We start from the raw sequence: 24,098 nt of genomic DNA, 5'->3' as shown, positions 1-24,098 counted from the left end.
CGTTGATGATCACTCAAAAACGGATAGTCGCGCCAACTAGACGTCGCGTTTTAAAGAAAGCAAAGAAAAATAGAGGAAATCATAAACGGTTAAATTATAAGTATTATTTTAAAAATAATATCAAGTGAACTAAATTAAAGAAAAGTGAAAAAAAAACTAATAAATAATTAAAGAGAAATTACCAATAAAAATCTATTAAAAATAAATTCAATTGTTAAACAATTGTCTGCGTATAATTTTATATATAAATAAAAATTAATTTAAATTTGAAAAAAAAACGTGCTAAATATTAAAAAACAAACAAACACAAAATGAATGTGGAGGATTTTAGAAAACATGGCAAAGACATGATCGATTACATTTGCAGCTATGCGGCAAATATTGAACAGCGCGATGTGGCGCCAACATTGGATCCTGGTTATTTGAAACAGTTGTTGCCAGGTAGGCTCGAAACAAAAGTGAAAATAAAAAAATATGAGAAAAAAATTAATAGTAGTAAAAGAAAATGCCAAAAATATTAAAAAAAAGAATTATCCTTAAAAATTATGAAAGAAAAGATTGTGATTTACCAAGACTTTCCTGTAACTCTCCGTTGATCTCAAGTGAAAAAGTCGTTTTATTTTCTGTTCCACTAAAATGGGAATTCTAATCTTAATCTACCTACAGAATTTCCATTTAGTGTTGTGACCTTACTCCTGTACAAAAACGAACTCAAATCCTTGAAAAACCGAAAAATACATTTTTTTTATAAAAAAAATATATTTTGTAGAATTTATCTAAAAAAGGAAATCAATCGTAAAATATACAAAAAAATGTTCTCAAGGACTACAATAATTTTATGCCATTTATACATAAAATCGCAAAAACAGGGACTTAGGATTGAAGATTTCCTTTTTATAAAATGCTAAAAATAAATAGAAAATATATCACAGCTGAAAGAATATATTTTCTACAAAAATGTATGAAAAAGTTTTTGGAAAGTTCCCAAGGACCACAACAATTGTATGTATCTGAATAAAAGAAGATTAAAGGATAAACATTGGTGAAAGGAACGACGAATTAATACAAATTAAAAAAAATCTTAAAATACGAAATGAAATCATTAATTTTTTTTTTATCGAATTATTGTGAAAAAAATATATCATTATTTTTTGATTGAATCCTTGCCAATTTTTTTTTTTTGCCATTTATGTATATACAATTTCAAAAACAGGGACTCAAGGGGTCGAGATTTTCTATTTAGAAAAAAACAATAAAAATAAACAGAAAAAATATCACAGCTGAAAGAATATGATTTCTACAAAAAAAAAACAAGTAAAAAGCACATAAGTTCGACCGGCCGAACTTTTTATACTCTCCACCATTTGGAAGGAACTTCAAATTTTTCATAAAAAATTCCGTCGAAAAATACCGCTCAAATGAAAACCTTTATATGGGGGCTATATGAAGAAGTGGTGCCGGATAAGTAATTTTTTGCCATAGGCTGTAGTAACAATTCTGAACTTCAAATACGAAATTCGAAACAATTCCGGTGAATAATAACATTGACATTAACGTCGAACTGCACAAACAATTTTCCGTCATAGATTGTAGTACCCAACCCGATCTTCAACTACGAAATTTGACACAATTCCGATGAATAATGTCGCGAATCCTGGAATATCCTGGAAATACCGAATATCTTGGGGTAGCTTTATATGGGTGCTATACTAAAACGTAGACCTATTTAGACAATTCTCTTCCAGGGGGTAAAGTACTCAGGGGGAACTCCTTGTATGGATTTTCAGACTATTCCATTGAAAAACGTGGCTCAAATCATCAAAATACCGAATATCGAGGGTAACGTTACATGAGGGCTATCCGATATAGCTCATCTTCGAACTTGACCTGCCTGCAGATAAAAGACAGATCGGTGCAAAATGTTAGCTTCCTATCTTTATTCGTTTGGACTCTAGCGTCATTGCAAAAGACGAACGGACGGACAGGGCTAAATCGTCTAGGATTTTACGCTGATCAAGAATATATATATTCTTTGTTGGGTCTACAATTATTATTTCGATGAGTTACAAACGGAATGACGAACTTAATACAACCTCCATACTATGTACGGTAGGCTGTGGTACCCTATGACCGAAAATTTCTCATGCATGTCTTCGTATAGCCTCCATATAACAGTACCTCCCTTTATTATTTTGACGATTTTAGGTACAAAATTGTTTGAAATTTCGTAGTTGAAGTTCTTAATGGGTACTACAGTCTGTGACAGAAAATTGCCCATGCAGGTCCAGGCCTTCGTACAAGCCCCATATATCAGTACCTCCCTATATTCGGTATTTTGATGATTTTAGCTATATTATTCACCGGATTTTTTCAAGTTTCGTGTTTGAATATTGTAATGGCCCATGACAAAAGTTGCCTATGCTGCTCCAAGTCTTCGTATAAAACCCAATATAACGGCTATATTCGTTATTTTTAAGATTTTAAGAGAATTTTTAACGAATTTTATTTTTTTGAAAATTTCCAAATGCTTTCAAAATGGTGGAGGATATTCTAAGAACTTACTGTTTTTATACCCTCCACCATAGTATGGAGGGTATATTAAGTTTGTCATTCCGTTTGTAACACCTCGAAATATACATTTTAGACCCCACAAAGTATATATATTCTTGATCAGCATAAAATTCTATGTCGATTTATCAATGTCCGTCCGTCTGTCCGTCTATCCGTCTGTCCGTCTGTGGAAATCACTCTAGCTTCCGAACGAAATGAAGTAGGTTGATAAAATTTTACTCAAATGTGTACTATGTCTGCAGGACTTTTGGTATTGAAATAGGTCCACGTCTTCGGATAGCTCCCATATAACTGTACCTCCCGATATTCGGTATTTTGATGATTTTAGCTACATTATTTACCGGAATTGTTTCAAATTTGGTATTTAAAGTTTTTAATAGATACTACAGCATAAAACAGAAAATGGGCAATGTAGGTCCACGTCTTCGTATAGCCCCCATGTAACGGTACCCCCCGATATTCGGTATTTTGATCATTTTAGCCACATTATTTACCGGAATTGCTTCAATTTTGGTATTTGAAGTTCATAATGGATACTACATCCTACGACAGAAAATAAGCCATGTAGGTCTACGTCTTCGTATAGCCCCCATATAACGGTACCCCCAATATTCAGTATTTTGATGATTTTAGCGACATTATTTACCGGAATGGTTTCAAATTTCGCATTTGAAGTTCGTGAAGTTTGATATAACAGCCTATGAAAAAAAATTTTCTGTGCAGATCCACGTTTTATAACCACCTTGGTACCTCCCTATATTCGAGGATTTTGACGATTTTATCTACATTGTAAACAGATTTTTTTCAAGTTTCGCATTTGAATATTGTGATATAAGTTGCCTTGTGACAAAAGTTGCATATGCAGGTCCACGTCGCCATATAGACTCTAATATACGGCTACATGATTTTAACAGAATTTTAAAATCCTTTTATTTTTTATTTTATTTATTTATTTATTTTTTTTTTTTGAAAATTGTTAAATTCGTACCAAATTGTGGAGGGTATTCAAAGTTCGGCCTGGCCGAACTTACAGCTTTTTTACTTGTTTTTACTTTTTTTTTTTTTTTGAGCATTTAATTTTCTAACTTTATCCAAAACTGCTTAATTATTGAATTTTTTCAAATAAGGTTTTTAGAAATGAACAAAAAATCTTCCTGGGTAGAGCTCCTGCTGATCACCCAAAAAAGGCATTCCAAATATGAACGATAAATTTGCTCTTCTATTTAGAAAAATACCAGGTAGAAAAAAATATTATATCAATCACCCTCCGAAAACAGTCCATTCAATTAGTCATAGGTTTCCAAACTCCAGGGAGTCTGATTTAAACGGCCTCTCTAGGACTTTTCTATTTTCACATCACGAAATTCGTAGCGGTCGCTATCAATTCAATATAGGTGTTATATACCACTTATTCCATGTATATAGTATTCTTGGATATGGAGAGTCTAAAAAACTTTTTTCTATAGTTAAAGGATGAAAGGAGTTTTAGGTTGGAATTAGGTCTCGTCATTTTTTTTTACGAAAAAGCAAGAAAAAAATATATTTACTTTAAGTTCTTTTTAATTAAATCCAAATATTATCCACACTATCAATCCCCCGCCAAAATGAAATTAGGTATGTAGGTCAACGATATCATTTTGCGTGTTACAATCAAATGTCTTCCATTCGATTGTTTGTCACCTGTCAGTGTCAAAACAAATTGTGAAATATTTACCCATTTTCATCTCTCTCTCTTGTTATATCAAATACAATTGTATTTTGCGTATATCCAACGCATCACTCAATTATAAATAGTATTTATCTCTCTTGGTCTCTGTCTCCCTCTCAAAATAAATGTAGTTCTCAAACTGTCAGATAATATAAATAATTCATATATTTGTCAAAAAGTCAATTGTTGTTTGTTTATGCAAAAACTACACATCAATATTTGGTTGCAACTAAATTGCGAACAATACTATGTGGGAAGAGAAGTTGCTGGAGGTTGGGATTGGGAACTAATAGTCAAAAATATATGAATTACTGCTGGGCGGAGAAAAAAATCACAAGACCTTATAGAGATTTATTTGTCACAAAAAGAAGGTCTAGATTTAAGTTATTCCTCACATACCCAAAAAAAGGAATTCTGATTCCCTGAAATAGAGAGGGAAATCCTCTTTATAAATGTTTATCCTGTAAATCTTAAATATCAACAAAATCAAATCAAATAAAAAAACCAAAAAACTTCTCCTCATGATAATCCAAAGGATGTAAGGACTAGCTACAACTGGAGACTTTATATCTAAATTGCTTCAATTTAAATAATTTGCACACATTTTAATAACAATAAAACTTAGTAAACAAATACCAACACTGTTTGCATCGAGCAAATAATTTACTGTTAAAATATCGACAACAAAATAGCTTCTACAACTATGAAATGCGCAAATTTTCACACTTAATAAAATTAATAGTTATCGAGTCATCAATTAGATATGAATTACTCAAATAACTTGATACGAAAAAAAAAAACGAACAACAACATAATTAATTTGCTGGAGAAAAAAAACAATCAATTAACAATGGAAAGAAAAACGAAAGGTGAAAAAGCACTTTCGCTAAATTGTGAAACTGAATTTTCAAGAATTTTGCCAAGAGATAGAAGACAAGAAAGTAAGTTCGGCCCGGCCGAACTCCACCATTTGAAACAAATTTGGAAATTAAAAAAAAATAAAATCCGTTAAAAATTCTGTTAAAATCTTAAAAATACCGAATAATCGCCCTTATATTGGTAACTTTTGTCACAAGCCATTACAATATTCAAATACGAAACTTGAAAAAAAAATCCGGTGAATAATGTAGCTAAAATCGTAAAAAATACCAAATATAGGGATATACGGATATATGGGGCTTATATGAAGAACTACACCTGAAGACCTATACCTATTAGGACCTTCAAATACGAAATTTCAAACAATTTCGGAGAATATTGTACCTAAAATCGTCAAAATACCGAATAAAGGAAGGTACTGATATATGGGCCCTACACAAAGACCTGGACCTGCATAGAGAATTTTCTGGCAAAGACTGTAGTTCCCATTACGAACTCTAAATGCGAAATTTGAAACAACTCCGGTGAATAATGTCGCTAAAATCATAAAAATACCGAATATTGAGAGGTACCGTTATATGGAGGCTATAGGAAGATGTATGCCTGCATATGCAATTTTTTGTCATAGGCCCATTTCGAATTCTAAATACAAAATTTGAAACAACTGCGCTGAATAATGTCCCTAAAATCATTAAAATATCAAAAATCGGAGGGTACCATTGTATGGGGGCTATTCGATATCGTGGACATATATAGACAATTTTCTTTTAGATGATAAAGTAGTTACGAAGGACCCTTTGTGTAGAATTTCAGACAATTCTGTTGAAAAAAAAATATGGCTACAATCATCAAAATACTGAATATGAGGAGGTACCGTTATATGGGGGATATACGATATCGTGGACCTATATAGGCATTTCTCTTCCAGGCGGTAAAGTACCCACAAGGAACTCCTTTTGTGGATTTTCAAATGATTCTATTGAAAAATTTAGCTACTACCATAAAAATACCGAATATCAGGGAGTAGATATAGCCCATCTTCGAACATTAACCTGCCTGCAGACAAAAGACTGATCTGTGCAAAATTCTAGCTTCCTATCTTTATTCGTTTTGATTCTAGCATGATTGCAACAGACGGACGGACAGGGCTAAATCGAAATCGAATTTTAACAAAATAAGTTACAAACTGAAGGACGAGCTTACAAACGGAAGGACGAACTCCATACTATGTAAAGGTATAAAAATGTTGTGCCAAAGGCAACCTCTATTGGATCCAGATCGTCCATAAGAAAATTGAAACTGTTCTCAAAGTAAAGGCTCTTAGCGGAATTTTGGCCTTTGCTGACCGAAAACACCGAAAAAGTTCATTTATTCTAGTTCACTGGACTAAGATCAGTGAACGAGCAAGTATAACTATTTTCAAACAAAAAAGCTGAAGATCTTACCACTACAAATCAGAATCAATTCAGAACTATGAAATTTTCAAAAAAAAAAAAAATAAAGAGAAAAAAAGTACAAATAAGTTAAAGGTGAGAATACATAAAACTCTTTTTCGACTCGCATGCTTTTTGGTAAAAGAACAAAGGATTTTAAGGTTGACTTAGTTCGATTTTAATTCTGTGCTCCTTTGTTCCTCTACGAAAAAAACAGCCGATGACGTAAGCCAGTCGAAAAATCGTTTCATGTATTCTCACCTTAAGTACAACAGCAAGTTAGAATAAGACTATTAATCTCCAGGTGAGAATACATAAAACGAATTTTTTTGGATTGGCTTTTTCGTGGAGGAGTTTTAAGTTAACTTAGTTCGAATTTTCTCCTACACTCCTTTGTTCTTTTTCGAAGAAACCAGCTGATGACAGTCAAAAAATCGAGTACCAACAATACCCATTGATCTTGGTACCATGAGTCCTAGTTTTTTTCCCCAACCGCAAAGTATTATTTTCTACCATCGTCTCATCTCTCTTCATTCATTTTCGCCACCTTGAAGATTTTCATCTTCGCTTGAAATTGTTTATAAACAAAAGCAAAGAACTAACAACTACTACTATTTATCTGCATTTGAGTTAATTAACTAAACATTATTTTTATGGGAAATTTATGATTCTGACGCCACGGAAATATTTCCGAGAAAATTGACGGGTCGGCAAAAACCAAATTCCTTTATATTTTATCTCCTCAATTTGTAATAAATTTTATTAACTGCAAGTGAAAACGGGTACGTTAAATATACATATGTATATATGTATACACACATTCTGGAGAACAACCTACGTTTTCCTTGGATTAGATGTAGAAGTTTATTGCAATTTTCGGTGAAAATAAAAGATAATAAACAAAACGATGATAATTCTTACTCGAGGCAAAATTACGAGGATATTTTCCTAAAATTTCGCCCAGGTGTTCATTTTATTCTTTGGAACATAAAAAGATTTGGAAATAACATGACACGACAGGTTTTACTTCAAATTTAACTTAACTGAAAAAAATTGTAAATAAACATTAACCCATGGTAAAATTAAGAATGTACTCATTTCAAATAAGCATTTCCATCTCTGCATTTTCTGTAATTTACCTTGTCCAATTTCACTGCCATCCCATCTCCGGGTAGTTATTATACATATAATGCAGTTGAAGTTAAATTCTGCTTCTTCTTTTTAAACTCACAGCCATATGGCTAGAGAGGGCATAAATCATTTGATAAGGCCAAAACCTACCTCATCGAAATAATGGTTTTAGTTTCAGGACATTTGGAGTCTATCTAGCGATGATCGTCCTTCGGTCCGTCTGTTTGTCTGGCTGGTGCGCACGATAACTCTCGAAGGGATGATCCAAACTTGGTACATCGTAATATTATTGTCAAACTTAGATCGAGTTCGGAATTGGGAAATATCGGTACACTCCCTATGATACCTCCACCACAAAAGTTCGAAATTTTCAAAAAATATTTTTTTTTTTTGAACAGAAAGAGAAACGATAATCCGATTTTGCTCCAACTAAGGCTGGAAATACATAAAGAGCATATTTCGTTGGCTTAAGTCACCGGCTGGCTTCTTCGTATATGAACAAAGGAGGTTTAGGTTGACTTAGTTCGATTTTGGCCCTGGGCTCCTTTGTTCATTTCCAAAGAAGCCTACGGATGACTTAAGCCATCCAAATAAGCGCTTTATGTATTCCCAGCTTAATATTTTCATCAGTGCCTCGTGCGAAAATGGACATCAAGTACCTCCCCCACAAAGGTTCAAAATTTTGAATAGCTACAGCTCTTATAAAATGAGATGTAAGATTCCGATTGTCTTTAAATTTCACACATCTCAATAATTTTATTGGCCCAAGGTCTAGATTTTAGCAGGAATATATAGGTCCACTCCTTCTGGTACCTCCCCCGAAAAAGTTCAAAATATTCAAAAAAAAAAAATATTTTTTTTCTGCACAGAAATAATCCGATTTTGTTCCAACTTTGCAAATCCAGTTCTAACTCAGGTGCAAAAAAATGGATAATTTCGGTCCACTCTATCAAGTGCCTCCACCACAAAGGGTCAAAATTTTGAATAATTATAACTGTTTTAAAATGTGATTTAAGAGTCCGATTGTCTTCAAATTATACACATCACCATATTTTAATTAACCCAAGGTCTGGTGTGAAGATGGGAAATATTGGACCAATCCTTCTGGGACCTCCGATTATCTTCAAATTACACACATCACAATATTTTAATTAACCCAAGGTCTGGTGTGAAGATGGGAAATATTGGACCATTCCTTCTGGGACCTCTTCCACAAAGGATCAAAATTTTGATATCCATGAAGATCAAAAAAAAAACCGCGCAATAAACATCCGATTCCATTCAGACTGGAAACATCTCAATATTTGTATCAACACAAGACATGTTATAAAGATGACAGAGATCGGACCATTCCTTCTGGTACCTGCCCCACAAAGGGTAAAAGTTTTGAATAACCCAAACGATCATAAAATCCGTTTGCGATTCTCTTCAAATTAGACACATCCCATTATTTCCACTAGCACAAGATCTGCAGTAAAGATGGAATATATCGGCCCACTCCTGGTAGCTCTCCCCCTCTAAGGGTTAAAATTTTGAATATTTATAAAGCTCACAAAACGCGAAATTAATATCCGATTCCATTCAGACTTGTCACATCTCAATATTTTTATCAACACAATATCTGTTTTAAAGATGGTGGAGATCGGACCATTTCTTCTGGTACCTCTCCCACAAAGGGTTAAAGTTTTGAAAAATGAAAACGCTCAAAGAAAGGAAAATGAGAATCTCTTCGATATAAATGTTCGATTTTCTTGTAATTTTACCCATACAAATATACTTCGGAATACTTCGGTCGGCAGCTCAGGCACATTTTAAAATAAAGGAAGTAGGAAGAAATAAAGGAATATAGTCCAAAGCTGGCACGTCGCAATATTTATACCATACTTATAAAGGTCCGATACAAAATGAATAATATAGGTCCATTCCTTCGGCACCTACCCCAGGGATGGTCAATAATATAACAAAAGTTAAAATATATTTAAAAAATTGAACATTGGCCGAAGGTATACATCCGTCGGAAAAAACCCCGACTAATACTTTTTAACTTGTGTTTTTTTTTTTTTTTTTTTTTTCAAAACTATCAATTAATTCATGTATCTTTTATTTAACATACAAGGCCAAATGCTATTTATACTGAACTGAACTTCTCAACACATGTAAACAAGTTGTCCAAGAATTTTGTAAACATTTCAAAACAAAATTTTCAAACTTTCAATTTCTTTGTGGCCCTGTGCTTGTGTGTTTAACATGAACCCAACCAAAAAGAGATTGATTCATTAAAAATTAAAGAAAAAAATTAAAAAAAAAGTTATATCAAACCTCAATACACCTGTGCCGTTGCTAAGGAAGGCAGGTGGGTGGTATGACATTCTTAGCTAAAGATTTTGTTGTGATTTCGTTCAAAAAAAAAAATGAATAAATAAATAAACAATTATTTATAAACATTAAACCGCCACGAACTACAAGTTCGGCAATTTTGGTTAATATATTTAGACTGTTTCATTAACAGATCACCATGCCAATCTAGTGAAATGGGCGTCCCATCTCTCACCCCTCTCCTCCTACACATGATTGAGAGAAATAAACAATTCAAAATTGTTCTATGGCTCTGACTAATTAAACATAAGTACACTTGCCCAGAGCTGTGCAATTGTTTGCGGTTAGCGCCGATTGATATAAACCCGGCAACATAAACAATGACCCCCACACACCGATCCACCAAATCGTCGAGTTGTTTCTATCGGCGGCAGCATCAGTAATCATTTGTGTTTCTTTTTGTTCTCTCTCTCTCTCTCTCTCTCTCTGTCTCTCTCTCTTTTATCATTTTATTGTAGGTGTAAAATATTGTGATTTGTCTATTTTGTTTCTCAGGGCCATTGATTACGCCTCGACTGTTTGACCGATTGAATATTTACGTTTCTCCTTTTTTGGTTGTTTTTTTTTTCTTTTCAGATGAAGCCCCCTTAAAGCCGGAAAAATTCGAAACTGTCCTCGATGATTTCGAAACAAAAGTCATGCCCGGCGTTGTCCACTGGAATCATCCGAAATTTTTTGCATATTTCCCCTCGGGAAATTCCTTTCCATCCATATTGGGTGACATGCTGAGCAGTGCAATTGGTTCGATTGGATTTTCATGGGTAAGTAGTTGCAAATCAAATCAAAATCGACATCAGTTGGGCGCCAAATTTTATCATATGACAACAAAACACAATTCTATGTTTAACAAAAAATTAGTGTAGCTGCTAAAAATAGTAACCTTTTTACTAACAAAAATAGAACGAACTAAGAGTTAAAAATATTTGAAACCAATTGCAATTGAACGTTGGGCGCCAAATATACCTTAGGAAACTTTTAAAACAGAATGTCATCAATCGGTAGCTACAAACAAGTTAAGTTAAAAGTTATCGGTCGGTGTTGTCGACAGATGAGATGAGGGTATACCCTCAGCCAACGTCCGAATATTTAAATATATTTTGACTCCTGTTATGATTATTTAAATTGTTGACCCTCTATAGAGTAGGTTCCGTAGGAATGTGCCAATATTGTCCATTTCGTATCGGACATAATTAAATATGACATAAATATTGCCACGTGCGAGGTTTGGACTATATCGACTACTTCCTTCACCTTATATGAGATATGTGATAACTTTTAAAAAATTGAAGAGAGTTGGATGCGTATTTCGTTTTTTTGAGAGCTTGGTTTTTCGAAATATTGAACCCTATTTTGGGGAGGTACCAGAAGAAATGGTCCGATCTCTACCATCTTCATAACAGATCTTGTGTTGATGGAAATCTTGAGATGTGCCAAGTCTGAATGGAATCGGATGTTAATTTCGTGTTTTATGTGCTTCATGAATATTCAAAATGTTGACCGTTTGTGGGTGGAGGTGCCAGAAGGAGTGGACCGATATATTCCATCTTAACACCAGAGCCTGAGTTAGTATAAATACTGGAATGTGTGAAATTTGAAGATAATTGGACTCTTACATTTATAAGGTTACTCAAAATTTTGACCCTTTATGGGACAGATACCAGAAGGAGTGGACCGATATTGTCTATTTTCCAACCTAGCACTGATTCGTGATTGTTGAAGAAAAATCGGATTATACTTTCTTTTTTGTGCAGTATTTTTTTTTTTTTTTTTTTGAAAATTCAAAACTTTTGTGCGATAGGTACCAAAAGGAGTGGACCGACATTGCCCATATCCGAACTAGGTCTAAATTTTATAATAATATTACGAAGTATCAAGTATGGACCAAATCGGATACTCAGACAGACAGACAGACGGACGGCTCAGTTAAGATCCGGATGGTGCAGCCGTCTCAATTCCTATTGGGCGATGTGCAGAACATCTGCCCAGCTTGTAGCACAGGTGCACATGACCAACCGCTGCCCAACCAAACCTACTCGCCTAACTCCAGTTTCGTGTGGACCCAAATCCGTACAGATTGTATCCTTTTTGAGACTGGACTTAGAGGCTGAATCCGATTGAGAGGAGTCAGAACGGACACAGCAGTATGAGCTGCTACAACAACAGACAGACAGACGGACGAATCGCTAGATCGACTCCAAATGTCCTAAAACGGATTTGGTCCAAAGAGACCTGGGGTCTAAAATCATTATTTCGATGAGGCACCCTCTCTAGCCATATGGCTTAGGGTACAATAACAAATTCGGATTACCATAAATTGGGCGCAATTTTAGTGAAAAAAAAAAAACAATAAATCCAAACCATAACCTCGTGGATGGTTCGATTTCCCCGCCCATACATTTTTGGAGTAATCTAGACTTAAATATCCTACATTAATCGGGTCTCGATAAGTTGGGCACCACAAATGCTTTAAATAAAACGCCTATGGGGTTTCTTTTGGTAAAAAAAAAACAACAAAATAATTCAAAATATAAGCTTGTATGTGGATTGATCTAGACTTTGAAAGTTTCCGAGTACGAGCTCTCCATATTTTAATTTAAATCAACTACTATAAATGGACGTCAAAAATTCCAGGTCATTTTTGATTGGTAATTCAAATTTTGGTCCACACAAAAATATAGCCATAGATATGTAAGTGTTTCTGTGTCGACTTTTTCCATTGGGCGTCATAATGCTCCGCTTGTTTTAATTAAATACAACATCAGATTCTGGCATCAGTTGCAATATCAACGAGAAGTGCTTCAGTATTTAATTGAAAAATTTTCAATTGGGCGCCATGTTTTTTTTAAATCCTCTTTTAGATAATAGGGACCTTATCTTGTGCTTATATTCGAATATTTTCAGTTGGGCACCACAATAACATCATATTCTGACATCAGTTGCTCTGATAAGGAGAAGAGTTTCAGTTTTGAAATGAAAAAATTATCATTTGGGCGCCATACTTTTTTAATTGCAAAGCTTTTTTTACGAACATATTTGTATTTATATATTATAATATATACTAAGAGCTCATAAACATCTTCCATATTTCTCTACCCTCCTGCAGGCATCATGTCCAGCATCAACAGAATTGGAAACCATTGTCCTGGATTGGTATGCCAAGGCGTTGGGCTTACCCAAAGCATTTATTACAGATGTACCTGGCAGTCGTGGTGGTGGCGCATTGCAGGGTTCCGCCTCCGAATGTACACTGGTGTGTATGATCACAGCCCGGTCCAGAGCCATTAATAAGCTACGTGGCATAACATCAGAAATACATGAAAGCGTTTTCCTACCCCAGCTGATAGCTTACGCGAGCAAAGAGGCACATTCATCTGTGGAAAAGGCGGCCAAAATGGCTTTGGTAAAGTTGCGCATTATTGAGGCTGATGAGAGGGGACGCATGCGTGTAGATCTACTGCGACAGGCCATACAGAATGATGCAAATGCGGGACTGACACCATTCTTTGTGGTGGCCACCGTGGGCACCACTGGTGCCTGTGCCTTTGACAATCTCGTGGAAATCGGTAAAGTGTGTAAGGAAGTGCCCAGCATATGGTTCCATGTGGATGGTGCCTATGCGGGTAACTCTTTCATGTTACCCGAAATGCGTAAATTTTCCGAGGGCCTGGAGTATGCCGATTCCTTTAATACCAATCCAAATAAATTGCTGTTGACCAATTTCGATGCGTCGGCCATGTGGGTAAAGGATGTGATGAGTCTAAAGACCGCCCTGAATGTAAATCCCCTGTACCTGCAACACGAACACGATAAGGCCATTGATTATCGACACTATGGCATACCGTTGTCTAGACGTTTTAGGGCTTTAAAGCTTTGGTTTGTCTTCCGCACATATGGTCTGACCGGTTTACAGGCCTACATCAGGAATCACATGGCACTGGCGAAGAAATTTGAAATGTTGGTGCGCAAAGATGATCGCTTTGAGGTGCGAAATGATGTCTATCTGGGATTGGTATGCTTCCGCATGAGGTGAGTTTCAGGGAGAGGGAGAGGAATGGGGAGTAGAGAATAAAAAAATAATTTGTTGTTCTTTCCTTGTTGTAGGGCTGCTGACACATACAACCAAGAATTGTTGGCCCAAATCAATCACTCCGGCAAGATGCACATGATTCCCTCCATGGTCAATGGCAAATATGTGATACGTTTTTGTGTCACCTATGAACATGCCACCGAGAAGGATATAGGTAAGTTGGAATAGTGCAAATATGATATTTGCAATTTTTTTTTAATATTTCAGAATATTCGAAACAAAATTGAAAATTTTCAAAAATATACATACAATTTTTTTTGAAAATTTAAAAAAAGGAAAGTTTTCCAAAAAATTTTTTACAAAATCGAAAAAAAATTAGGAAAATTCAAATTCAATTATGAAAAATTCGAAAGTAATTGAAAAATGTATATATAAAAAACTTTTTCTTATCTCCCTTCAGAAAATTTTAAAAATTCTGAAATTTAAAAAAATTGGAAGTTTTTCAATTCTTTTTAAGAAATCAAAAAAAATAATAATTTAAAAAAATTAAAGTTTTCCAATTTTTTTTTTTTAATAAAAAAATTGAAACTTCTTTACATGATTTTGAAAAAAATTGAAAAGTTCAAAATAAATCAGGAAAATTCAAATTCAGTTATGAAAAATTCATAATTGAAAAATTTATTTATAAAAATCTTTTTTTCATTTCCTTTCAGAAAATTTTGAAAATTTCAAAAAAAAGAGGAAAGTTTTCCAACTTTTTTTTGACGAAATGGAAAAAAAATTGAAAAATGTTTCAAATGTTCTAAATAAATTAGGAAAATTCACATTAAATTATGAAAAAATTTCTTTTTTCAACAATTTCAAAAAATGTGGAAAGTTTTCAGATAAAATGGAAAAAAATGAAAAATGTTAAAATGATTTTGGAAAAAAAAAGTAAAAATTTTCGAAAAAAAAAATTGAAAAGTTCAAAATAAATTAGGAAAACACAAATACAATTATGAAAAACTCGAAAATAATTGAAAAATTGATGAATCTAAAACATTTTCTCACCTCCTTTCGGAAAATTTAGAAAAATTGAATGTTTTCCAAGATATTTTTAAAGAAATCAAAAAAAGACAAATTTTTACATTAGAAAAATTCAAATTAAATTATAATTTTTTTTTTTTTTTTTTTTTTTTGAAAATTTCAAAAAATTTAAAGTTTTCCAAAATATTTTTTGACGAAATCGAAAAAAACTGAAAAATTTGTACATAATTTTGAAAATTTAAAAAAAAAAAATTGAATTTTTTCGAAAAAAAATTGAAAGGTTCAAAATTAATTGGGAAAACATTATAATAAATTCGAAAATAATTGAAAAAATTATAAATCAAAAACATTTTCTTTCTCCTTTCAGTGGATGCCTGGACCGAAATCAAAACATTTGCCGAGGATATTTTACGCGATGCCACAATGGAAATCTCATCACTGCCACCGACACCGGAAAAAGTCCTATCCGAACCACAACCGATCACCGGCAAACCACCAATCAAAAAGAAGCTCACCCGCACCAAATCCTTGCGTTTCTCCTTTACACGCAGCATATCGCGGGAAATGTACGAATCACAGAGCGAACATCTCAAGGATGGTTGTACACCGATACTGGTGGTCGATAACAATGCAATGATGCAGAGTTTCCTCAAGGCCACGGCGGAAAATCAACAGAATAAATTGAAAGATATACAGGATGTCGATACCGACGAGGCAAGCAATTAGAAAAAAAAATTAAGAGAAACAAAAGAAGAAGAGGAGGAAAGAAGGGAGATATCCCATTTTTATCCTTCCTTGTTTAGTTGTAATTGAATATGTATGTAATTCCTTGTCCCTCCCAAATAGTATTATATGTAAATGTATGTATTTGTATTTGTATTTATTATTATTTTTGTTTTTTTTTTTAATTTTTAATCACAAATTGTAATAATTACAACATGAACATATTATTGTAATTTGTCGCTGTTATTTGTATTGCTCTCATTTTTTTTTATTCCTCGCACATTTTTACAATTTTTATTAATTTTAAAGTTTTAGTGTTAGGTCTACTTTCTTTTTTAGATTTTTCTTGTGATTCAATCACGAACCGAGGCTCGATTGCAGTTCGAAACACTTGTTTTTCATTTCTTTATTTATTTATTTTGTAATTTTAAAACATTTTTAATATATATGTTTACACTGTATGTATGTATGTATTTAGTTTAATAATATTCATCATTTGAATTCGAATTTTGTTTGTGCATTTATTAAAACAATCGATATATTTATTTGTATAAATGTACTGAACATACACAATGACATCGTAAGTTGTAGTACAAAAAGGGCAGTAAGTCAAAGCGAAACGAAAGAAAATATGGAAGTGTCATAATATAATGGCTTGTACTATCAATAAAACATATCAAACGTGTTTTAATTTCTCGGGATCGAATCGGGAAAATCAAAATGTTATACTAAAATGTCTATATTGGTTATCAAATTTTAGAAAAAAAAAATTGAAATTAACCTAAAAATTCGAAAGGAATTCAAAAATACATTAAAGACATGTACACAAGGGCTACAGGCGTGCGGGGCTGACCCCTTTTGATCGATTTCGTTTTTGAATAAATGCCATACATTCCTGCACCAATTTTACCTTTGTTTTTTGACCAGTAGCATTTGTCCAATTTTTACGCCCTCTTTCCTGATGATAGCCATTCAAGACAATTTCACACAAAAGTTGTGGTCCATTTTAACCGCTAAATGTTATTCGATGTCTCTTAAAATTGATAGGTTTTTGCCCTGTCTTATGCTCTTAACCTATCAGCGACTGTAAAATCAGTAAACTTTACAGTTGTTGGTCCATTTCAAACCTATAAATATTTTGCAATCGTCTCAAAAAACAATAGACTCCTATTCTGAGCTTCATGTATATTCAAAAATGTTGACCCCTTAGATAGGGGGGTGGTGTACCAGAAGAAGGAGGTTACAGAAGGTGTGGTCCGATATTTTCCATCTTCACAATAGATCTTGTGTTAGTAGAAACAATGGGATGTGTGAAATATGAAGAGAACCGGATGCTTATTTCGGATTTTATAATCGTGTTGGTTATTCAAAACTTTGACCCTTTGTGGAAGAGGTACCAGAGGAAATGGTCCGATCTCTACCATCTTGTGTTGTGTACCAGGTCTGAATGGATGCAAAATGTTGACCCCATTTTTTGAATTTTTAAACCATTCCGTAGAAAAATGTGGCTAGGATCATAAAAAAAAAACAAATTTTGGACGTTGCCGTTAGAGAGAGAGGGAGGTCCAAAGCTATAAGAGAGAGCCACCAGATCAAGAAGCCTATCAGGCTGGTCTGAGTGGCATTCCAGATGCCATCAACAATTATATACCGTCCTCGGTGTCCACAACCCATTCATTGCAGCTGAAAAACGTCTGCTTCATCCAGGGTAGTTTTGTCGCATTACCATTCAGGATGGTGCAATCGTCTCAATTCGTATGAATACAGTCCTCGGAGTCCATTGCAGCTGAAGAACATCGGCTCCTAGACAAGCCAGGGGAGGGCATTGGGTACGAATTGACGAAGATGTGTGAATCGTCTGCCCGACAGGTGATATAGGCCCACACAATACGCTGCACCTGTTCAATTGCCCAGCCATATCCACCGCACTCACTCTGTGGAGAAGACCACTAGGTCTTCTATGAAAGAATGCTTCCAGAAGATTTTTGGTTACAACCCGCAAAGGTAGCCGAATTTTTGAACATGGAGCTAGTACCGGATTAGCAGAAATCATGAAAAACATTACATTTTTTACAACAGCCACCGCTGACACGATGATGATAAGAGGCAAATTGTATTTCCCTCACCGTCATCTACAACCGATTATTAGGCATACCTTTCCGGAAATGCATTGCATTTAAAGTGACTAGGGTACCACGTCAATCGAAACAAGCCCCCATCATATCAATTGAAATTCATTTAAGTTTTTACGTGTATAAATTGGAAGTGTATATTAATCATGGATGCATACAAGACGTCTACTATGTCGCAATCGTAACAGAGATATATGAAAACAATTCAATAAAGGTGTAACTGGTTCTGTTAATTACTTCAATCAAAAATGTGAACATGAGTAGACATTGATTTTATAATTCAATCATAGACATGCAGCCACGTATGATTGGTTCTGAAGACATTTTCAAGTGATCAATGTTTGAATGCGCATTTTTTGGAATATTGACTGAATAGGTACATAACTTCATTCCTTTCGTTTATTGTAATGAAGATTCTGAAGATTCTTACATTTTGCCAAGAATTGTGCTAAATGAGGGCTGCTACTTTTGGCGAATAAGACGATTGGGGTACGATCTGCATTCTATAATTTAAAGCAGTTTTAAGGCATTGATTACATTTTCCAAACAGAATAGTTGATATTTTTCTGGCAATACCAAGTTGGTGTTTAGGAAGTAACAAATTAATTTCACTTTATTCTGTTATTATTTTGGGAACTGAATAACTTTTCGAATTTAAATAATTAAAATAATTGTAAAAACCTGTTTTGCTGTGCCACTATACACTCCATAAATGCATACAAACCATAATGTATTAATTTTGATTCTGTGATTTCGTTCCACTTTTGTTGTGGAGTGTTGTTTCAATATTCAACTTGATTTTTTGTTCATTTTACCCGACACAATGGATATTTCTTATTTAATGTTAAAAACTCCCAAAATCCTTTACTTTCAGATTTTAGATGCCCTTAGAATAGAGGTGGCCTCTGTCAAAAAGAAGCCTTCATTATGCTGTCTACAATAGATGGTATTTAGAAATAAAATAAACTATCATTAAAACACTTGCCACTTTGAATTTTCCTTATTTTATTAATATATTTAAGTTAAAAACACAATTTTCTTCACAAAGACGCGGCGCTTTCTTCAAACGTAAACAAACTTTGAGTGTTTTTGTTTTGTTTGTTTTGCACGTGAAAATCAGCTGATCTCGTAACTTAAAGAAGCATGACTAAATTGAGGCGGAAAGTGAAGGAAGCAACAGATGATGGTTTTGCGAGACAAGATGAAGTTATCATTCCGTAGTGAGTGCCAGGCAAGAATGGACAATGTAAAAAAATCCCCCATAAGGAAAAGAAAAGAGAATTAAGCAATTGCAATTTAAATCGAAAGAAATAATATATTTATTTTATCCGCTAGCTTTTTTATATATATTGCAAATCGTCTCATTGATATTTAATAAAAAAAAGATAAAACGATCTCAGAGAAAAAAAACTGGACGTGTAAAGAGTGCAATCTAAGATACCATGCCGTTGTGGATGTACCAGCAAAGAAGAAGAAGCAATGTAAACAAAATCTCTTACCGGCCTGCATTTATACGTTTATATCTGTTATTAAATTATTAATTAAATAATTAAGTATAATTCCCACATCTTAGTAAAATAATTACTCTATAACAATGCCTACCTGGAATCAAATACAATCACAATTGAGAAATCCAAATAATCCGGTGGTTTTCTTCGATGTGTCTGTGGGAACAACGGTTTGTAATTTACCCATAGGAATTAAAAGCCCACCATTCCATACTTAAAGAAACTAATCTCCTTTTGATTTTTAGGAAATTGGACGCATGATATTTGAGTTATTCGCCGACACAGTACCAAAGACAGCGGAGAATTTTAGACAATTCTGTACAGGAGAATATCAACCGGATGGTGTACCCTTGGGTTATAAGGGAGCCAGTTTTCATCGTGTCATTAAAGATTTTATGATCCAAGGAGGGGATTTTGTTCATGTAAGTTGGCGCTCCATAAGACGACAAAAAAAAAAAACAATCATAACTTAGTTTTCTTGTAATTGATAGGGCGATGGTACAGGCGTCATGAGCATTTATGGCAACACATTCTCCGATGAAAATTTCACCCTAAAACATGATAGTCCCGGTCTTCTATCCATGGCCAATAGCGGCAAAGACACAAATGGATGTCAATTTTTCATTACATGTGCAAAATGTAATTTTTTGGATGGCAAACATGTGGTGTTCGGACGTGTCTTGGACGGTCTGCTGATTATGCGTAAAATTGAAAATGTGCCAACGGGACCGAATAACAAACCTAAATTACCGGTTATTATTTCACAATGTGGACAAATGTAAAGTGTAAATTAGATTGGTTTGCTTTTGACTTAAATAAATGTAAAGTTTTTTTTTATGAAAAAAGCGTTGTGTTCACGGTTTCACAATCAAAGAAACAAAACTCCTTGTAGGAAATGTTCAGCAAAACTCTAATTTCTTTTAAATGTGGGGTATCTAATTTTGGGAAAAAAAAACTTTAAGGACCAAATTTATGACTGAATTGATTGGGTTCTGGTTATGTTTTAAAACACAGAATATTTCAATGTAACTCAACTCAAATGGATTTAGAGATATGTTCGAAATTCTTCTTGCCTAATAACAATTTGGGCTTTTTTTCAAGCCATTCATATTTTCTCATCGAATTGACTAATGTTTTAGATGGTCTCGGTAAATAAGCAATCATCGGTAAAGATATATTTTGGACAGAAAATTACCCTTAAGATATTTTCCACCGTTGTAAAGGTTTTAATGAACTCTTTCAGAAGTTGTTAATCCAACAATCTTCCAAATATTACCAAAACCTCGCAGTCTTTGAAACCTTGATAAATGTGTTAAGGGAGAAGCAAAAGAAAATCCTTTGTCAAAAAGATTTCTTCAAATGAAAAGTAAAGTAAGGTTTTCATATTTTCTAAATAAATAAAAATAAATTCAAACAAAATATTTAATAAAAAGAATAAACAAAAATCTTTAATTAGTTGTTTTCTTTGTTTTACATATAAAAATGTATATAGGTATATAAAAAATGTCGATGGCGAATTAAACTAAAACTTGGCAATAAAACTATAGTTACTACTTATATCTTGAGATTACTCATTCAGGCAGTAACTTGTTTTTGCGTTTTAAATCAAATATTTAATTTGCAGAAACTTTGCGTTCAGAATGCATGAATCAGTATGGGGCGTACTTTAATGAAAATCTCCATACAACACTAAGCTATATCTCAAAAGTTGTCTAGAATGTAACATTTTCAAAGCGAACACTTTTCAAATCAGGTACATAAAAATATTTACATATTTTTTTAGGATGATGAGGAAAAAAAAAGAGTTGTAATAAAACTTTATTATTTGACTAGTTATTTAATCTATATATATCTCGACTGTAATATTTTTGTTCCTATTAGTTTCACATTATCTTTTTGTTTTGTTTCTTTGGTTCTCAAATGTCTTTATCAAAACCAACTAATTCATAGTACTTTTCCGTACGCAAAAGTCTGCAATCATCAATGGCAAAACTATACAAGGGATTCATAATGAACACCGTAGATAAATGCCACAAGGCATGAGCATCTAATATCCAAAATATCGGAGGGAAATCTAAAAGCTCCAGACTCATACTCATGCCTAGCAGCAAATAGAAGGCTAAAATTTTGCGATAATATGGTCGCTGTTTGCGTACACGAAATGACCAAAGGAACCAACCCAGTGCACTAAGGATACCTAGAAAAAAGGGGATTACAGAAGGGATTTGTATTATGTTATGGTTGAAAACACTTACCCGTAATAATATTTGTTGTCATATTCAGCGAATAACTAAATCGTCCCATTGTTATGTAGGCAAAATAATTAATGTAAAATGATAAAAATGCCAGCGATATAAAAGTCTTTATTGGCCATGAATGTTTGTATAACATTCTGAAATGGGGAAATGTTAAAAAAGTCCAATATTTAAATATTTTACAAAATGTTACCTCATAACCATACAGTAAAGTGTCATAAGGACCATGGAATAGGCAAAAGAATAGTCCAGCAATTCAGTTAGCGGATTGTCGCGTGCATGAAAAACGATGGACCATATCCAGGCATTTATGGCAACCTAGAAAAAGGCAGTGTGATTAAAATAAATCTTCATTATCAAATACTGCAAACTGTCCATTTCCTTATAATAGATTTCTTAGAAGGTTAGTCCTTAAAAAAATTTGAACAAAAATCACGTATAATTACCGCTGAAAACAGATGCCAGATTTTATAGCACGGACTATCTGGCCTTACTTGTCGGCGAAATTTCCGAAGCCAACGAAAATGTGCCACCAAATTGAAGAATGAAAACAGCACCGAAGCTGGTTCTTGGAGACCAAATATACGAACAAATGGCCACTGGAAATTAGATGAAATATTCATAATTAATAAATAAAAAAGGATAGTTTAAATAAAGAATACGTTTAATTTTTCTTCCAGTTTCTCAAGACATGACAATGATCTATAAAGAGAAGACCTCTTAAATACCTCAAGATTTTCAATCTCTTAGAGTGCTTTTGGTATTTAAAGGAATTTTAAAGGTTTTCTTTACGTCTATCTCTAGAAGACCTCTGAAAGGGTTATCATTAATATGGCTTCCACCTCTAGAAGACAAAAAAGCTTTCAATTCGGAGAAAAATGTATTCTGCTATCAATAGTCATCTATCTCTAATAGACCTCTAAAATGATAGTACCATTCTAGAAATCCTGTATGTCCATTGTAGACCATTAAACAGTACTCTATTTCCAGAGTACCGATAGAAAATATCCTATCTAAAAAAAATCCTTAAAAGCTCTGCCATCGCTACAAGGTATTTACAAGCTACAAGATATGTTGTTTCAAGGAAATCATATCGGAATAATCATGCTTTTTTCTATTCCTTGCTTGCCTCTATCTCATTTAGTATTCAATTCCATATGAATCGAAAAAGAATGTCTCTTACTTTTCCATAAAACTGTGGCACCGGCCAATTCCTATCCTGGAATGCTTCTACCGTACGCCACATACAACCATACTGGCACTCATCGGCACAGGTCCATTGCAGAAGTTTGTCAAAGAAACTTTGTTGGTAGTACTTCACTGCCTGTTCTTGGATCTCCAAACCATCTGAAAATAATAAAATTTCAATATTATAAAAATGTAATTGTTAACAATTAATGACCAACCAACCAGCAGAACAATTTTGTCTCTCACAGTTGCGGATGCAATTGTTGAAGAATGAAGTCCTATCCCCGTTCGAACTTAAAACTAATGTAAAACATGAACTAAATATTATAAAACAGACAATAAATAAACAATATCTAAATGTTAACATTATGCACTATTAATTTCACTTTTGTTTTTCTAATAATAATCTATAAATGCCCATTATCTTTCTAATTCATCAAAAAACAACTTAATTGAGGCGGTGTGAAAAAACAACAACAACAACCACCATTATGTGCTATTAATTTCACTACAACATGGCAACACTGAAAAGAAAGACAGCACAGAAAGAAACCCTGAAAAAGATGTGGAATCATAAGAGAAATGCGAACAACATGAATGAAGGATAGAATCATAACAAAACGGCTGAGAACATATGTTTTTGAACACATTCACTAAGAGAGCGCGGAACTAGCTACTATCAGATGTGGCAACACTGAAAAGAAAGACAGCACAGAAAGAAAATCTGAATAAAGATGGGAATCAAGACAAAACAGCTGACAACATATGTTGTGTTGAACACATTCACTTAAAGAGCGTGGAACTAGCTACATTAAATTTGAACCACTGTGAAAATAATGTAAGGTGGCTTACACACCATTCAACAAAACAGTACAGGCGATTGGATTGGGCGATTGGATTATAATGCCCAACTGTGCATTTTTCTGTAAATTATCTTGTCAAATTGCACTGCATAGGAAATAGGTTCCCATCTCTGATTTGTGTATTTACAATGGTTTTATATAAATTTTATAATTCAGTCAGTCAGTCCATGAGAAAATTATTTGCAAAAAAGTACGGCGAAATTTTTTTAGCTGTATAACTCTATTAACATTCAAGTATATGTATGTCGTTTGTTGTTTTACAATAAAGTTGAAAGGAT

At 33.7% G+C, this 24,098-nt stretch overlaps 4 protein-coding genes across 4 annotated transcripts in view; 2 read left to right on the top strand and 2 right to left on the bottom strand.

Annotated features, from left to right (window-relative positions):
* The window catches only part of LOC101898424 (ribonuclease P protein subunit p25-like protein), an 80,738-nt gene extending 61,542 nt beyond the window's left edge, over positions 1-19,196 (bottom strand). Inside the window, exon 1 of the mRNA XM_020035620.2 lies at positions 18,992-19,196. The gene's annotated coding sequence lies outside the window, so the exon portion shown is untranslated. The remainder of the gene's footprint in view (positions 1-18,991) is intronic.
* Positions 63-16,489, top strand: LOC101895890 (aromatic-L-amino-acid decarboxylase). The gene is made up of 5 exons (XM_005180211.4): positions 63-441; positions 10,675-10,859; positions 13,202-14,124; positions 14,200-14,339; positions 15,519-16,489. Exons 1-5 carry the CDS (start codon positions 312-314, stop codon positions 15,875-15,877), a joined length of 1,737 nt encoding a protein of 578 aa, XP_005180268.1. The 5' UTR covers positions 63-311; the 3' UTR covers positions 15,878-16,489.
* A 249-nt stretch (positions 19,197-19,445) lies between the features above and the next one.
* Positions 19,446-20,422, top strand: LOC101895715 (peptidyl-prolyl cis-trans isomerase H). Its single transcript, XM_005180210.4, has 3 exons — positions 19,446-19,684; positions 19,760-19,936; positions 20,006-20,422. Exons 1-3 carry the CDS (start codon positions 19,601-19,603, stop codon positions 20,294-20,296), a joined length of 552 nt encoding a protein of 183 aa, XP_005180267.1. The 5' UTR covers positions 19,446-19,600; the 3' UTR covers positions 20,297-20,422.
* A 513-nt stretch (positions 20,423-20,935) lies between these two features.
* On the bottom strand, positions 20,936-23,477 carry LOC101895540 (post-GPI attachment to proteins factor 3). The gene is made up of 6 exons (XM_005180209.4): positions 23,180-23,477; positions 22,953-23,116; positions 22,216-22,368; positions 21,963-22,087; positions 21,770-21,906; positions 20,936-21,711 (listed from the first exon to the last, which is right to left on the bottom strand). Exons 1-6 carry the CDS (start codon positions 23,322-23,324, stop codon positions 21,431-21,433), a joined length of 1,005 nt encoding a protein of 334 aa, XP_005180266.1. The 5' UTR covers positions 23,325-23,477; the 3' UTR covers positions 20,936-21,430.
* Positions 23,478-24,098: the final 621 nt, after the last annotated feature.

Source organism: Musca domestica, unplaced genomic scaffold (genome assembly GCF_030504385.1).
Source record: "Musca domestica strain aabys unplaced genomic scaffold, Musca_domestica.polishedcontigs.V.1.1 35, whole genome shotgun sequence".
Lineage (NCBI taxonomy): Eukaryota > Metazoa > Arthropoda > Insecta > Diptera > Muscidae > Musca > Musca domestica.
This window is presented reverse-complemented; position numbering and strand designations above follow the sequence as displayed.

Coding starts and splice junctions, on each gene's coding strand:
- LOC101895715 (XM_005180210.4), top strand. CDS start 19,601: ATGCCTACCTGGAATCAAATACAATCACAATTGAGAAATCCAAATAAT. Junction 19,685..19,759: donor ATGTGTCTGTGGGAACAACG/GTTTGTAATTTA, acceptor TTTGATTTTTAG/GAAATTGGACGCATGATATT. Junction 19,937..20,005: donor AAGGAGGGGATTTTGTTCAT/GTAAGTTGGCGC, acceptor TGTAATTGATAG/GGCGATGGTACAGGCGTCAT.
- LOC101895540 (XM_005180209.4), bottom strand. CDS start 23,324: ATGTTAACATTTAGATATTGTTTATTTATTGTCTGTTTTATAATATTT. Junction 22,369..22,952: donor TGCCACAGTTTTATGGAAAA/GTAAGAGACATT, acceptor TCTAATTTCCAG/TGGCCATTTGTTCGTATATT. Junction 21,907..21,962: donor CTTTACTGTATGGTTATGAG/GTAACATTTTGT, acceptor TCCCCATTTCAG/AATGTTATACAAACATTCAT.
- LOC101895890 (XM_005180211.4), top strand. CDS start 312: ATGAATGTGGAGGATTTTAGAAAACATGGCAAAGACATGATCGATTAC. Junction 10,860..13,201: donor GTTCGATTGGATTTTCATGG/GTAAGTAGTTGC, acceptor ACCCTCCTGCAG/GCATCATGTCCAGCATCAAC. Junction 14,340..15,518: donor TGCCACCGAGAAGGATATAG/GTAAGTTGGAAT, acceptor TTCTCCTTTCAG/TGGATGCCTGGACCGAAATC.